General features: G+C 50.1%; 1 protein-coding gene across 2 annotated transcripts in view; it reads left to right on the top strand.

The window, feature by feature from the left end:
• The window catches only part of Dnah7 (dynein axonemal heavy chain 7), a 211,976-nt gene that overhangs the window by 185,561 nt on the left and 10,175 nt on the right, over positions 1 to 16,240 (top strand). For both annotated transcript variants that reach the window (XM_010631953.2, XM_010631954.3), the window contains 6 exons: positions 197 to 382; positions 1,160 to 1,297; positions 4,148 to 4,378; positions 7,915 to 8,067; positions 9,067 to 9,244; positions 15,057 to 15,160. In XM_010631953.2, the coding sequence (XP_010630255.1) occupies positions 197 to 382; positions 1,160 to 1,297; positions 4,148 to 4,378; positions 7,915 to 8,067; positions 9,067 to 9,244; positions 15,057 to 15,160 (990 nt within the window). The remainder of the gene's footprint in view (positions 1 to 196; positions 383 to 1,159; positions 1,298 to 4,147; positions 4,379 to 7,914; positions 8,068 to 9,066; positions 9,245 to 15,056; positions 15,161 to 16,240) is intronic.

Raw genomic sequence — 16,240 nt, forward strand, 5'->3', positions numbered from 1 at the left:
AGCTGAGCAGGGAGGCGCTCGAGAGTGGACGAAGGGTTCGGGTCTCAGCACTGCCTGGGAGCGAAGTGACAGCAGGAGGGGGCGACAGGGGTGGCTGGGATTTGGGGGCTCTGGCAGCACCGGCGTGGTCAGCAGGGGGACAGAGGCGGCGCCCCACTTGGGGCCAGGGCCCCCTGACCTCGTCCCCCCACCCCAGGGCCTGCCCTTCGACGCGCTGCGCTACATGACCGGGGAGTGCAATTACGGGGGCCGCGTGACCGACGACTGGGACCGGCGCACGCTGCGCACCATCCTGAACAAGTTCTTCAGCCCCGAGCTGGTGGCCAAGGCGGACTACCAGTTCGACTCGAGCGGCATCTACTTCGTGCCTCCCGCTGGCGATGTGAGTGTGCCTGCCCTTCGGGAAGCAGGGTGGGGCTCCCTGCACAGTCCCTGGTCCGGGACAGGGCACACCCGGGCTTGGGGCTGCAGGGCGTCCTCACCTGAGGGAGCTGAACAGTGTCCTCGGGAACCCAGGACTTGGGGTGGAAATACCTGGTCCCAGATTCAAGTGAAGGCGCACACAGGAGGGTTATCACATGTTAGGGACGGTAACAGCTAACGTTCGCACCCGACAGGCCAGGTACGGGTACTCCCGGGAGCACCGGTGAACGCGGGTAGTGTGACCTTAGCGCTGGTACAAATGAGAAGCACAGGCCTTGGGGCTGAGAGACTGGAGCAAGGCCACCAGGGAGAAGGAGCAGGAAGCAACACAGGCCGCACAGGCTGCTCTCCCTGCTGTCACCACACAGTAGACCTCGGGCACCTCCCGGGCAGCCTCTCTGCTCCTGACACCCGGCCACAGTGACAGAGACACTTCCTATGGCTCCACCTCAGCCCCGACGTCCTCTGGGGTGGTGGAGGCTAGTACGTGGCGGGTGTTGGCCTGAAGGAATCTCTGAGTTCAGTTACCAGAATTCCCTCCCCGTTTAAGAACCTGTCCCAGCTGAATGCCACAGGCCCCTTTCTCTCAAAATGCATCCAGATTGGTTTGAAGCTTTGTCCCAGGCTTGCAGACAATGAGAGCCCTAACCTGAGCCTTGTGAGTCCTCTTTTGGGGGAGAAATCCCACAGTGTAATGACTCCCTGCCTCTCGGCTCGTCCATCTTCATCTTCACAGCACAAAAGCTACATCGAATACACCAAGACCCTGCCCCTGACGCCGGCGCCGGAGATCTTTGGGATGAACGCCAATGCAGACATCACGAAGGACCAGGCCGAAACGCAGCTGCTGTTCGACAGCATTCTTCTCACACAGGTGCGTGAGGTGTGCGGGGCCTGCCCGGTGCCCCAGGCCCAAGGCTGGCGAGGTGCAGGAGTGTCCAGACGGAGAGACTCCATCTAGAAGTTTACTCGTGTTGTTTTCCAGTCTCCACTCATTCAACAACAACCACTGTTTCTAATGACCCCTCTTTAGAAGACGCTCCACAGTATTTTTGGTTTACATAGAAACAGTTCCTCACACTAATATCTTATGAAATTGCACAGTATCTACAGTATGAAATTGCACTCGGAAGTGCAGGAAGAATAACTAACCCCCGAGGGCACAGAGCGGTGTGGCGTGCGCGTGGCCAGGACCCCTCGTCGCACTCGGGCTGTGTACTGAGAGCTTCCCCTGCATCACCCTCCCTCAAGAAGAGTGCTGACTCGCTGGCTTTTTAGTTCTTTGAAGCAGATGGCTCCAAATGGCAAGAGTTCCCGCAGTGTAAATCAGGATGGGCTCCCATCCAGCACACTGCTCCACCAGCTGAACTCTAGCTGGTGGATTTCTCCAGAATCTCTGGGTGAGGCTGATACGGGTTAACGTTGTCATCGTAGTGAGCGTGTGTCAGTGCTGTTCGAAGCCCTGTATGTATCACACTGCCATCCTCTGGACGGTCCCGTGAGGGCGGAGCTTTTATGAACCCCCATTTACAGGTAGAAAACAGGCACAGAAAGATGAAGTTTTCCCAAAGTCACCGCGAGCAGCGTTGAGTCAGGACGCACGCCAAGCAGTCTGGAGTCCGTGGTGAGGCTCCAGAACCTGCGTCTGAATTGCTGTTCTAGTCTCTTCTTCTAGAGCCTAAAACTGGGTTAGACCCAGAAGGCAGGTAGCAAGGACTCTGAGAAATGCAGAGCTCTGGAGGTGCTGTTCTTGTGCTATTAGTGACGGAAGAGTCCATAGCTCCTGTTTCTAGTCCACTCCACCGTGACATTTTCAAATGAGGTAAAAAGCCTTTTTATGTCCATTGTACACACAGGAAGCACTAAAATCAGTTCTTGCATGGCAGGTATAAAAGTATACGAAAAACTCGACCAAGCACATATTTAGGAACATTAGCTTTGCGCAGCACACAGCGGTCTGACAATGGGACGTCTACTCGTCTCGGTTTGATTCAGACCCGATGGGGCATGTCACAGTAGGGAGCACAGCGACTCAGGCCCAAACGAATAAGCGTGATACCCAGGGCGTCTTCTCGGTGTGTAACTAAAGCACCTCCTTCCAGGGCCCCCAGCCCAGACGGGCAAGTGCAGCTACTGCTCTGGGTACGCAGGAGGTCCAAGAGTCGCAATGCAGAGGCAAGGAGGCCAGAACTGTGGGGCAGGGAGCAAGTTCATGGTGCTAAGACTTCTGTGTGACTGTTTTTAAGTCGAACATTTTGAAAGAATCAAAAAGGGCGATTTCAGAGCTGAGACTGCCATCTTGGCAGAGGTCTCTGGCTTATGCTCAACTTCCATACTCTTTTTTGAGTGGGAAAATCATTTCCATTTAAAATATTCCTAAACTAAAATGGCCTAGGACCTCCGAAAAGGCTAAATTCTATGATGTCTCTTTAGAAATAAACTCCACTTTGCTTTAACAAAAGAAAAATAATGGCAGAGATAGTTAAAAGGAAAATACTAAGAAACAATTACAGATAAATGGGACTTGATTTGCTCTTGATTCTTAATGTTAGTTGGACATTACTTTAAAAACCTGACACCCTGCACATATGATTATTATTTGGTGGGGATACCGGGAATCAAACTCGGGACCTTGTGCTTGCAAGGCAGGTGGCAGAACCACTGATCGAAATCCCCATCCCTTGGGTTTTTATTTTTAGTTTTGAGTTTTGGGGAACATGGCTCTTAGGAAATAGGGACTTTTTAATGACCTTAAGGTATCATATGTGTGTGTGTGTGTGTGCATGTGCACACGTGTGTGTCCAAAATAAACTGAAGCCAGTATATGATTCTTTAAATACAGTGTAAATAGATATTTCACTAACTTGGGCCAAATCTTCACTGTCTTTTCTGTGCTCTATGATTAGTTTTATATACTTAGTAGTAAACAAAGTTCCTTGGGATTGTAGTACAAGGTTATTACACAAACACACCTTTTTTTAACTAACCCATAATTAAAACTGAACAACACTAAATTATATTATTGTGCAACTTTATAGGATCTTAAAATGGCATGTGATAGGTAGAAACAAAAGTAAAAACAATACTTAACATTTGTAGAAGAGATTTATAGAATTTTTCATATTTGTAGTGTAGAAACCAGGAAACAGAAAATCTGAAAGAAGACTGCACACCATTTCCAAGGACTGGAAAGATACATTCATTTGTATTCAGTAGCACTGTCCTGTCCACACTCACACACGCACATTCCTTTGCTCTAAAGATCTGAAGAGGTTTTTCCGGAAAATATAGATTCATCGACACTGTGCCCATAGAAGCATAAAAACCACGAATGAATGGAAGTCTCTTCCTGGCCTGCAGCGCGAATCGCAGGTGTCCATCTCGTCCACAGCTCTCCCAGCCGCATGGAGGAGCTAAGCTGACTCTCTGCCTTCGAGGCCGGGGTGTGACCCGACTTCCAGCAGAGTGGGCGCCTTCTCTGCCCCTCCGCTCCTGTGTAGCAGAGCCCCCACTGCTGGCTCACTCCAGGTCCTCCTCTCTCACTCTTGCGTCTGCTCTCACAATTGCCTTCCCTCCAAAATCCATCCCCATGACTCTCACCCTTACTTCACTAAATCCTGTGTGGAGACGAACCAGAAATAAAGCAGCCAAACAGTATGCATTCTTGCAAAGCTTCTTCTTAGAACTTCGGGAGGATTTCTGACTCGAAGCCTGGATTCTTCAGTCTCGTTCGGCAGGCGCTGGTACAAAATCATCAGAAGAGGTCGTCAGTGAGGTGGCCTGTGATATTCTGGGTAAACTTCCAAGCAACTTTGACATTGAGGCTGCGATGCAGAGATACCCGACGACGTACACCCAGAGCATGAACACCATTCTAGTCCAGGAGATGGGACGGTTCAACAAGCTGCTCACAACCATCAGAGAGTCGTGCGTTAATATTAAGAAAGCAATCAAGGTAAGGTGATGGATGGTTTTTTTCATTTTTTGGTACCGGGGATCGAACTTGGGTCCTTGCGCTTTCAAGGCAGGAGGCAGAACCACTGAGCTAAATCCCCGGCCCAAGGTAAGGTTATTGATAACACATGAAAACCCCTGAGTCAGACAGCAGCCGTCTCTCAGGCACAGACGTGTGCAAACTTAGTTCTTGGTTCTGAGGACGGAGACTGTCCTTGTCCTTGAGAGCTTCCAGAATTCCGGTGGTGATGGGTAAGAAATGGAGAGCTTTGGTATGCATGTTAAGGGGACACCACTGAGGAGTAAGAAAGACAGAAGAAAGACACTTGAGCAGTGTTGGTAGTGATAGATCCCATGGGAGACAAAGCAGGCCGGAGGGCAGAGTCTGCCGGTGGGAAGCTCCCCGTCAGGCCCCTCTGGGAAGCCGGGCCAGGACGAAGGCCTAAACGAGGCAGACGGGGAGCTGTGGGGCCACAGAGGGAAGAGCATTCTGAGAAGGGGCCTCGCATGTGTAACAGCCGGAGAAGCAGGGCTGGGCCTGGTCCAGGGGCACCAAGAGCCGTGCAACCAGAGAGTGCTGAGGTACAGAGTCAGGCCTGGTCCTGCCGGTGCAGTAGGCTATGTTGGGATCTGGATATGACATGAAACCCAGAGGTAAAGGCTTCTGAAGGCTTTAAACAGTGGTGTGCAGTGATCTATTTTACATTTTTAACATTCACTCGGACTCCTTTAGAAGGGTTGATGGGGAACAAACAGGAGGCATCGAGACAGGGCCCTGGCGTGGCTGTCGTCGCCTACCGGGCTTGTCACTTGTGGCCGAGAGACGTGGCTGTGTGTGTTCTTGGCCACAGCAGTCTGCCGGGTAAGGTTATGGGAATCACAGAGGGGTCGGGGTGACTCCTGCATGTCTGGCCTAAGCAAGCGAAAGTTCTGGAGAAGGATCGGGCTTAAGGGAGGAGCCCAGGAATTTGGGCTAGATGAATTTTTAAAGTCTCTGAGACTCCACACTCCACAGAGACTTGAGTTTCCATTAGATGACATGCTTTAGGGTTCAAGAAGGAAGTGCAGGCTGGAGATGAGCCTCAGCCTGAAGCCTACTGGTTATATTTAGAAATGAGATGAATAAATGATCTCAGCTTGGGTTTTGTTTTGTTTTTTGTTTTTTTTTTGTACCGGAGATCAAACTCCAGTCCTTGTGCTTGGGAGGCAGATACTGGAGCCACTCAAATATTTCAGCAATACTGATGAGCGTAGGTTACTTGGGAGTGCCGGTTTCTCCCATCTGACCATTTAACTCATGAACGACTTAAAAAAATTTTTTTTCATAGTCTTTCGTCATTCCCTTCCTATTTCTCCAATTTGGGAAAGAAACATTTCAAGGCCAAATAGTCCTTATGTTAAAACACTAATAAAAGTGACCAAGAAAAAAAAGTAGCAAAAAAATAATAAAATTTTGAAATCTGAGTTGCTCCAAAATCCAAAATTTCCACTGCCAACAAGTGTAGAATTCCATACCCAGCCTCACAGTCAAAAGAGGTGCCGAACAATATTGTGTGAAACGATCTCAGGCTGTGTATAAGGTACATGGGAAACATAAATGAATTTCACATTTAGACTTGAATCCTACCCTCAAGATACCTCATTACATCTATGCAAATGTTCCAAAATCTGAAAAAATCCAAAATTGAAATACTTGTGGTCACAAGTGTTTCAAATAAATACTTCACTTGCAAGAGAAAAAAGTCCATCAGAGTAGATACTATAGGTTACGGGGTCCGCAGATGGCATCATGAAGAGTTTATGGCAATAAATTAAAAAATGTAAATCACGGGGCCAGGATTTAGCTCAGTGATGTCGGCACCTGCCTTGCAAGTGAAAGGACTTGCGTTCAATCGCCAGTACCAAAAAAAAAAGTAAATGATGCAGACAGTTCTCAAGGAAACCTGTTACAAAAGCAGCATGAGAATAAACAGAAAATCTGTAGTTCTTTTCATGTCTAAACATTGTATACTTAATTGGAAACTCCTTCACACGGGGATAATGGCTCAGGTAATTTTCCCTGTCTGTTTTGTTTGCTGATGGGAAACTGTCATGCGGAGTGAACCCCACAAAAGGCTGGTGGTTGACTATGCCATGTTGCTGTGGCGTGAACTGGTCAGGCTGTGTGGCTCAAACACTGAGAACTGTTGTGTGTTGTGTGGCTCTTCCTGTCTCTTCTGGCAGAGACAGGCTGACTTCCAACACTCTGGGAGCTAACGGGGGAAAGAAACCTTGAGGACCTTGATGCTCAGTTGCTGTGCATTCACCCAGCATCCCTGGCTTCACTGTGACATCCGGGCCACAGCTGAACCAGGCTTCCCCTACTCTAGGAGCTTCTGTATTTGCTTTTCCAGGGTTCATTCAAATAGGTGCTGTGGACCATGCAGGAAGAAGCTCTAAGAGCTTTCACAGCACTGTCCTTTCCTAGCTTTCAGAAATATCTTCAGCCATCAGTGCTTAAGAATCTGGAGCAGCCCTCTGTGAACTTCTAGCGGGTTCTTGGCTTTCCTTCCCGCCAGTTCAGGATCAAGTTTCAGCAGCCCTTATGCCTTTGAGCTCCCAAAGCAATGTTGTCATTTATCATCCCTTTTCCTATTTATTTCCTGCATTTGTGGCCTTATGCCAGTGGTGGCGAACCTATGGCACTCGTGTTGTCTTTCTTTTAAGACAAAAGATGTTAGTGTAGGAGTTGTTTTTTCTAAACTAAAACCTCAGTATTTAGGTTTAATTGCAGTATTGCACATTGGGTTGCAGTTTGGGTACTTACCTCTAAAAGGTTCGCCATCACTGGCTTATGCCTTTAAAAACTCTATCTTCCCAGGGATTTAGCTCAGTGGTGCTGCTTGCCTGCCTTGCAAGCACAAGGACCGGAGTTTGATCCCCGGTACCAAAAACAAACAAACAAACAAACAAACAAACAAACAAAAAACTATACCTTTACTGGTGTTTCAGTGGAATTTTGAAAAGAAGGCACAAAATCAGCCTGCTTAGTCCGGAAAATTTACTCTAAAATCTTCTCCATACATACTTTGAATAATATTTTTGATTATAGGAAAACCAGAAATGATCATAACAACTGTCCCAACTTGTAACAGCCTCAAAATTTCACTATGTGGGCACCAGTGATTCCTGACAGAATATGGTACCTGCTCTTCACAAATGAATTTCAGGATATTTTAACCTTTTGAAGGATTTCCTCTCATTTTCCCAATTTTATATTCATCACTGTCACTTTAAAGAGGCTGACTGGAAATCCTCCACTTGATAGACAAGCAACAGGAGTCAGAGCTAGACTGGGATTTAACGGTGAGGGCCAAGTATCGATGAACTCGTGCCGCTGAAATCTGGTGAGAGCACAACCTGGTGTTTCGTGGGGGAGTTGTTCAAAAATGGAATGTGTCACTCGTGGGCAAGAGAAGACACGCTCTCTGTAGACAGGAACAGAGCAGGGCTGCTGGGAGCTTCCCGGCCGTGTTAACGACACGCAGTGTCTCTCAGGGGCTGGTGGTGATGTCCACGGAGCTGGAAGAAGTGGTGAACAGCATTCTGAACGTCAAAATCCCGGCCATGTGGATGGGCAGGTCCTACCCCAGCCTCAAACCCCTGGGCAGCTACGTGAATGACTTCCTTTTGAGACTAAAATTCTTGCAGGTAAGTTCTTCCCAAAGGAATGCATCGTGCTGAGTGTCTTTGGGCTTTGTTTTTTGTCCCCGAAATGTCCACTTCCCTGAACATCTGGGCACAGATGGCCACCACTTAATAGTTCATGTAACAGTAACGGTTACACTGCACTGTCTGATTACTGGTGTGGGAGGTAAAAATTCTGCCTGAAACCTTCTTTGAGAGCAGGTGTTCATGGGTGGTGAAATCAGACCTTCAAGTCACTGACACCTGAAGGGGAGGAAATGTTCGGCATGTCAATTTCCACATTAAATGTTCAGCATTACAAAGACCTCTGTAGCAGACAGGCTTCTGGCAGGGCGTACTGAGGTCTCCATGCTTGGCCGCCTGTAGACAGGAAATCACTGGACGCCTTTTCAGCCAAGACAGAAGTAACCTCAGTGACTGACTGACTGAGGGATGCCGAACGGCACAGCCTGACTATTTACCTGGCAGTGTTGGTGCTTAGCTGTGTCCTTATTAGCAGTTTCCCAGGTAAGCTGTGGAAGGCAGCAGAAGCACTGAGGAAATTGCTGCACAGATAAAACAGCTCAACTCCTCTTTCATAATACAGATCCTCCCTTGCATGAGATTAAGATGCTAAGGGCTTGAGGTTATTCTTGAAAGTTTAGGCTCTGCCTTGGGCTCTTACAGGGGAAACTCCAAGTGCATCTCTTCTGGCTTCTGTAATTTCCTGTTTAGCTAAAAGCATTACTTAACTAGCTCAGGCTTAGAATATTTGTCAAACAGGTAATGAAGCTATGTCGATATTTCTAAGTGCCTTACGCTCTCGCTGCCCTGGTTGTTTGAGAAGTTCTTTGCACACTGCTGTGTTTCCATACGTGGATCTCACTGTATTTTGGTGAGGAAAGACTTCAGTCTGGCTCCTCTGTGGGATGACAAGAGCATCTGCAGACTCGACTCCTTCAGCGGGGCTGGGTCCCAGCACGCACAGGCTCTCATGGGCTCCCTTGTGTCCTGTCTGCCTAGCAATGGTACGAGGTGGGGCCTCCCCCGGTCTTCTGGCTGTCCGGCTTCTTCTTCACCCAAGCCTTCCTGACTGGCGCCCAGCAGAACTACGCCAGGAAGTACACGATTCCCATTGACCTCCTGGGCTTCGACTATGAAGTAATGGAGGACAAGAGCTACAAGCAGGGGCCAGAAGACGGTGAGTGTGCTCAAGAGTTGGCTGGGGCTCCGCACTGGGGGCGAGCAGGACGCCCTTGCTCACTTCTCTGGGGCGTGTGCCACCCAATGGCTGGGAAACTTTTAGGGTGAGAGAGGGGAACAAACGATGAAGCAAGCGAAGCACATGAAACAACAGGTGAACCTGGACAGGGAGGTGACGTCTTTTGTACCTTTTTCAACATTCTGTAAAGTTAGGCATGATTTCTAGTAAGTTAAGAGGAAAATCATCATCATCAAATTCCTGGTATGTGGGATAATAGACCCTAGTCTTCTGTGGGCCCTGGGGAGTCACTATGATTCAGAATTTAGGAGAAGGGGCTCTGGGTGGCCCTGTATGGACCCCCGAAGTGTGTGTTCTCTCCTGGGCTGTGCATCACCCACATTCACAGCCAATCAGGAGCGTCTGCTTTATGCTTGGCAGACTGGTCGTGAGAAAATCTTTACTTCCTTAATTGATTATCTTTTCGGTCCTTAGTAACTACTCTGATGTCTTATTTCACTTCACTAATTTAAAGAGTATTACTTTTTAAATGCTATGGATTCTCTATTTTACCAAAATGATGCTGACTTTAAATGAGTGGTGTGGGTGTCTGAGTGACTGCTAGTGGATACAGGTTTAACTAACGTAGTCACGGAGCCGTGAATTCCTCGCTCAGCGTCTTAGGCACCCAAGAAATCCACAGGGGACGCTTTAGGATCCTGTCCCTCGACTACTGTGTACTCCGGGGGTTCCACACACGGAGAGAGTAGTCACCCCAGTGTCTGATATGCGCGTTACTGGGATAAGTGGTTTTCCTTTAAACTGATGGCCACAGATCTCAAGGGGGTTTATAAGGCGAAGTAACCCTACCGCTGCTGCCCTGGGGAATCTGTTTTCCCACCTCTCAGACCACCTCAGTCGCCCGCTTTGACCTTCTCTCTGCCCTCTCATCTCATCCTTCATTGCAGAAATCAAAAGCTATCAGAAGTGAGCTTGTAGCACCACCAAATCCATAAGCCGGTCAACTTCTGCACCCTGGGAACACACACCCCATGTCTTTTCTCTCTCTCTCTCTTTTTTTTTAGGATTTTACTTCTTTATGCCTTTTCTTTACAGAATCAACAATATCTGTCTCAGGACTAGATTATGCCTAACAGCACACAGTGGGCCTTCAAGGATCCCTCAGTTTAATCCCTTTGACACAGGACCCCACTTATCCTCACATCTGGGACCCCTCCTCGGCTGTCTGGTATCTCTGCTCCCTTGTGTAGCGAAATCTGTCAAAAGGAGTTGTCTTCCCTGCTGCCTGCATCCTCCCCTCCTGTTTGCTGTCGTCCTTTGGTCTGCTGGACTCCGCGGTACCGTGCAGCGTCTCTGCGGGCTCCCGTGCTCACAGGTCCCATGAACTGCCTGGTTTTCATCTTAACCTCTGTGTACTTTTCCCCAGGGGCCAGTTTTGTCTTTCTCTATCCGTCCTTCTCTCTGTGTTTCTAGAAAGGCTCCTTCTCGTGATTTTCCTTCCTGGCCACATTCACGTTTCTTCGCTGGTTTATGTCCCTTTGAATACTGGCATTCCCAAGGGTGCCGTCCTGGTGCTAGTTATCCTTTCTAGGTGCATCCTCTCTCTGTGTGGCCTAATCCTTTTTGAGGTCTTTGAATGTTTCCTTGCTGATGTCCTCTGATCTCCAGTCCAGATCTTGGCTCTGCAGTCCACATAGCTGTGCCCAGCCGGCAACCGCACATCTCCCCTTGGTGTCTCCTGAATATGCAAAACTTTTATGGGCTTCAGTGAATGGCACCACCCACCATCCCTCCAGAAAGGCAGGGCTTTCCCTCCTTCCGCCCCGGGCAGGCTGTCCCATCAAATGCAGTTGCTCCCCTGTAGCCCATCCTGTCTAGCGTCCCCTAATTGTAGCGCTTCACTTACACAGAAGCCACCCCATTTTTAAAAAATCATGAATAGACCATGTCGGCCCTTGTACTCCATTGAGAAAGCAGACTGCTGAGGAGGTTATTAGTGACCTGTGCCCCTTTGCGGTCAGGTGTAGGCCCTTGCCATGGCTAGAAGGGGCACGTTACAACCGCTGTCCAGCCTCGGGAGCCCCAGGTGTCCCCTCTCTGCGCCCGGCCACCCCAGCACACACCGGCCTCGCACACTGTCCTCCTGGTTCTGCGCGCGTGCTGCCCCTAGGCCCAGACTTTCGCCTTTCATCTTGAAAAGTTGTAGGGCACCGGAGAACGACCTTCACAGCTTCAGCCCCGAAGGCCCCGCCCTGCCGTCCCCTTGGAGCTCTGCTTCTTGACCTCTGCAGTCCCTTTACATCGCCTTCTTCAGGGTCCCCGGCCACCACAGAGGGCAGTGACCTTGCTGGTCCTCAGGCTTCTTTCCGCAGTGCCCCTCGGCGTCTGGCACAGCATGGGCCCCCCGTCCTGCTGTAGAAACGCAGCCAAACACCGTGCTGCTAAATCCACTGCAGTCGTGACACCGATGCAGCCTTTTAAAAACCACCATGTATCCCGATCGTTACCATTTCGTTCAAGCAGCTTTGTTACAGAAGTGCACTTGAGCACAATGAACACGAGGGGAAAGGGGTGGGCCCCATGTTACCTTGTAACGGGTCATTTCTGCAGCTCCAGAGGTAGCACGTTGCCGATCTGCCTGCCCTGTGCTCGGTGCGCCTGGAATGGGCGCACTGCAGATGCCCGAAGGGAGGCTAGCGAACTTCCGCTGAGTTGTTTTGCTTCTTGTTTCCTTACTACATAAGCTTTTTAAAAATCGGAACAGCATTCTCTGTTACGTGGTGTAACAGATCTAATAGTTTGATCCCTCACCATCATAAAACTCACTATATCGTTAGACCGATCTCACAACGAGCCACGAGAAGTAATCTGGGTCCAGGCAAAGTGTTCAGGACGGGAGGAGGCTGAGGAGGCTGAGGAGCGCGAGGAAAAGGCGGGTGCTGGGACTCTCTGTCCCCTGCCTGGTTCGGAGGAGACTGCACAGCCCCTCCCTGAATCCTCCAGGTGACCCTGTCACTCAGCCACTAGGACCGCCCCGACCTCCAGGGGGAGCCTCGGCTCAGAGAGGTGGCAGACCCGCCCGCGGGCTGACAGCAGCCACAGGCAGAGTGGGGACGAACGTCCCGGCCGCCTGGCTCTCGCTCAGGCCGCTTCCTTCACAGCCTGCAGAGCACTCCGCAGGCGCTTGAGAGCATCACATTTCTCAAGGAGCGTTTCTTGAAACAGCGAGGGCTCGTGCTAACGCATTTACCTGAGTGCGGGAGGATCTGCTCTCCCTGTAAGCTTTCCCGGTGTCACTGTGATAGGTGGCGTGCAGGGTGAAGTCTGAGCAGGGCTGATGAGGTCTCAGTTATGTGCTTGTGGGCTCAGCTAAAAGACAGCATTTATAAAAGCATGCAGAGATTCCGTAAACCAGTAACTATCTGAGATCCAAGTAAGGGATTCCCCAGCGGTACATCCTGAACTTAGACACTGTACGGGGTAGTTGTTGACATTACTTTTTACAACGGTCTAGGATATCTGATATTTTTAAGGTGTGTACTAATTTAACCTTCAGCCGTTCTTATTAAAGGAGGCATTAACACCCAGTATCGCCTGGAAAACACTGGCCTAGGACATATAGCACCACATATTTAATGATCAACAAAGACACATGGGTGTTCCCAGACTATCAAGTAACCATCTGTGCAAGAAACCATTTTACCAGTGGCCGGGGGTTGATAGCTAACTGCCGAGGGGTGTTTACTAAGTCACGAGTTTTATTATCTCGTGCACACACGGATGGATACAGACGTTCTCACCCGTGAGCACACATGCCCAAAGCTAGCCGACCGATCTGCCCGGTTTCCCCTTCCTACTTCCATAATGTCAGAAGGACAGGCAGACTCCATGAAATGATTTGGAGCAGTGGGGTTTTCCCAGAGGAATCATTTTCTCACAGGACCCTGATAGAAGGGACACAATAACCTACCTGGGAACAGCGTGGGCTAGAACCAAAGTTTCTTTCTCTCCAGCCTCTCCCCCTGCACCAGTCTGTCTCCTTTACACCCTCCAACATGTGCCTCTTTCTGGCTGCTGGGCCTCATGAGCAAGTCCGTGTCATCACCCGAGGCTAAGTTGAAAGGTGTGACAGTACGGGGGTCTGTTCGCGCGCAGTGCTGCCTCTTCAGACGTGTGTGCCTGGGCCGCCTCTTACCCGAAGGGCTAGGTTCTTCCGGGTGACTCGTGGTCAGAGTGGTGAGGAGGGGCCGGGCCATTCCCCAGAGGGCAGAGGTGCCACCCTTAGAGTTGGAGCTACCACAGGCAAGACCTCAACAGCTGTGGCATTTTCTGTCTGGTGCTTTCCTTCGGCCTCACTGGCCATGGAGATACAAGGGCATTCACACCCCCTTGTCACATTTCCTATAAAATCGCGGGGTAGAAAGGGACGTTCATTCCCGTTTCCACTTTTCTAGGTGTTGGGCTCTTCTGTTTACTTGCTGGGACGTTTCCTTGATTCTCAAGAGAAGAAAAAATGATCAGATTGGCTGCAGGCAGAGATTCCCCGGCCCGTGTCTCCCACGGGGTACTGTAGAGCTCCCCTCTGTCCACCCCTGTGGTGGTCGCTGGCCTGCAGCCTGGGGTGGCTGGGAGGCTGGGATGTGGGGTGGACCTGTCCTCTCAGGACGGTCACGGCGGTGTCGTGGCTCTTCGCCAGGGTTCTATTTTGGCAGCTATCAGGCAGATGCTTTGCCCGTTAATAAAACTGAAATTTTACTCCAAATTCTTTTATCTGTTAAAACCCAGCAGAGAGAAGGGGCGGTTCCCGAACATCTGTTGTTCAGCCAGAATCCCCGAGCCACACGTAGCCGGTAGCCACAGCACTGCAGGCACAGGGATGGAGTTATCTGGGCGCAGGCCGGTGAAGGGGACAGGGACAGCTCTGCTGGCAGATGGCAGGCGTGGAGGTGCTACAAAGGATCTCTGGACAAAACAGGGTCCGAAATTAAGTGACTGGCTCAAGGCCACACATCAAATTAGGAGCAAACACTTCATTCTCTCTAAATTCTGCTAGGCTCCTCATGGTGTCTGTGGGAGTCCAGTGAGCATCTTCATGTGCAGATACCTGTATTCAGTCCGTGAGGCTTTGCAGCTGCGTTGAACCAGAGAAAATGACCCCATGTGATCGATTCCCTAATGTGTGCTCCCGCACCACACCCCTTTTTGGTCTGAGATGCTTTCACTGTGAAGTTCAGGCTGGCCTTGAACTCGCAGCAATCCTCCTGCCTCAGCCTCCCAAGTGCCGGGGTTACAGGTGTGCACCACACCCAGCCTGCACGCTCCTCTTTAACTGCTGGTGTGATTCTAGAGGGACCTCATCTGTGCACCCCTGCATTACCCAGAGCAAGGCATCTCGCAGTAGGAATGGTCTAAGGAGGGGAGCAGAAGCTCGCCTGCTAGGACTTCAGGGCCCTGAAGAGGAATGCTGTGTTCATCTGCTGCCCCACAGTAACTGGATCCCAAATTTCACATTAAGAACTTGTTTTTGCTGATTTCCTGGCTTCTGGCTCCATGTTTTAATCATGGGTGAGTTACCTCCTTCCTCTTGTCTTCCTCACCCAATTTTACCATTGCCTTATTCTTCAAGGCAAAGTAGGGATGTTCCTGAAATGGGGTTGTTGAAGCAAATCACGGGAGATTGCTTCTGCCTCAGGACGCACCTCGGGCCGGGTGCTCACAGTAGGCCTCTCAGGTCCCGAGCCAATCACACCGGAATACTGAAGTGCTCCCTTAACTTTTATTTTGCATTTAGGTGTTTACATTCACGGATTGTTTCTGGATGGAGCTTCTTGGAACAGGAAGATCAAGAAACTCGCAGAATCCTACCCCAAAATTCTTTATGACACGGTGCCTGTGGTGAGTACTTTCTCATTACCCATACACGCTACGCGCACCTGTGTACGCAGCGCACCTGTACGTACCTCCACGGCACTTGTGCTGCCGGCCCTGAACCATTCCTCTGGGGGAAGATGGGGTTCAGTTTCCAGTTTTGCCAGCTGATTGAGATGCAGTCTTGCTTTGTCTCTGTTTAAAGACTGGTGTTTATTTTGATTAATTAACATGGGCTCCTGGCCCTGTAACTCCTCCCAGCCCCTCCCAGCCCCTGCAGCACCCACTTGGCTGTCAGGACAAATCACGAACAGGAACCCTCGGTTGTAACTGCAAAAGCCGGTACAAGCGGGGGGGTTTGTGCCCCTCCAGCTCGGCCAAGATCCAGTACCCTGGCTGGCAGCTTTGTGCTCTGCCCAGAGCCTCGCTGGTCATGGGGTGAGAAATCAGCCTGGCATCTCACGGAACGCAAGAACAGCTACGTCCACCGAAGTTGTCAGTGTCGCTGTGGCGTAAGGAAGTGGTTAGCTTTTCACAGGGTTTGTGAAACCTTCCGGGTGGGGGTCTCTGGCTGGGAGAGACCTGCTGTACACCAGAATCTAAGGGCAGAGACAGCCTAGCACCGGCCCCGGAGTTGGAAGGTCTCGAGGAAAAGTCAGTGTTTGTTACTTTAGGAGTTGAGTCGTTTCTTTTCTTCTACATGAAGACTCTTGAGTAGCTGCTTGCTGTGAGTAGAGTAGAAGGTATGTTTTTAAAATTGTGATTCCTTTCAGATCAGCTAGTAGGAAATAATAATTCTGATTAGAAAGCTGTCCCCCAGGTTTCAAATGAATCCCACAGTAGCTGATACCTGCAGAAGCTCCTTGGGGCTCCCTTATGGCAACCTGGGTTCCATGGTTATGTGGGAGAAACACACACCTGCGTCCTTTTCGGCTTCGTCATAAAAACTGCTGAGGCTTGCGGTCCCTCCAGGAAGGTTGTGCAGTGGGCCAGCAAGGCTAGTGCTGCAGACAGCCGCTAGAAAACGCGTTCACTTAAACTCTGAGACGCTTTTCCCATCAGAGTTGCTTCTTTATCCTTCTATTCAAGACCAGCTTGCTTGCCTTC

The sequence above is a fragment of the Fukomys damarensis genome, unplaced genomic scaffold, assembly GCF_012274545.1.
Source record: "Fukomys damarensis isolate Sample0158 unplaced genomic scaffold, DMR_v1.0_HiC HiC_scaffold_26, whole genome shotgun sequence".
NCBI classification, from domain to species: Eukaryota; Metazoa; Chordata; class Mammalia; order Rodentia; family Bathyergidae; genus Fukomys; species Fukomys damarensis.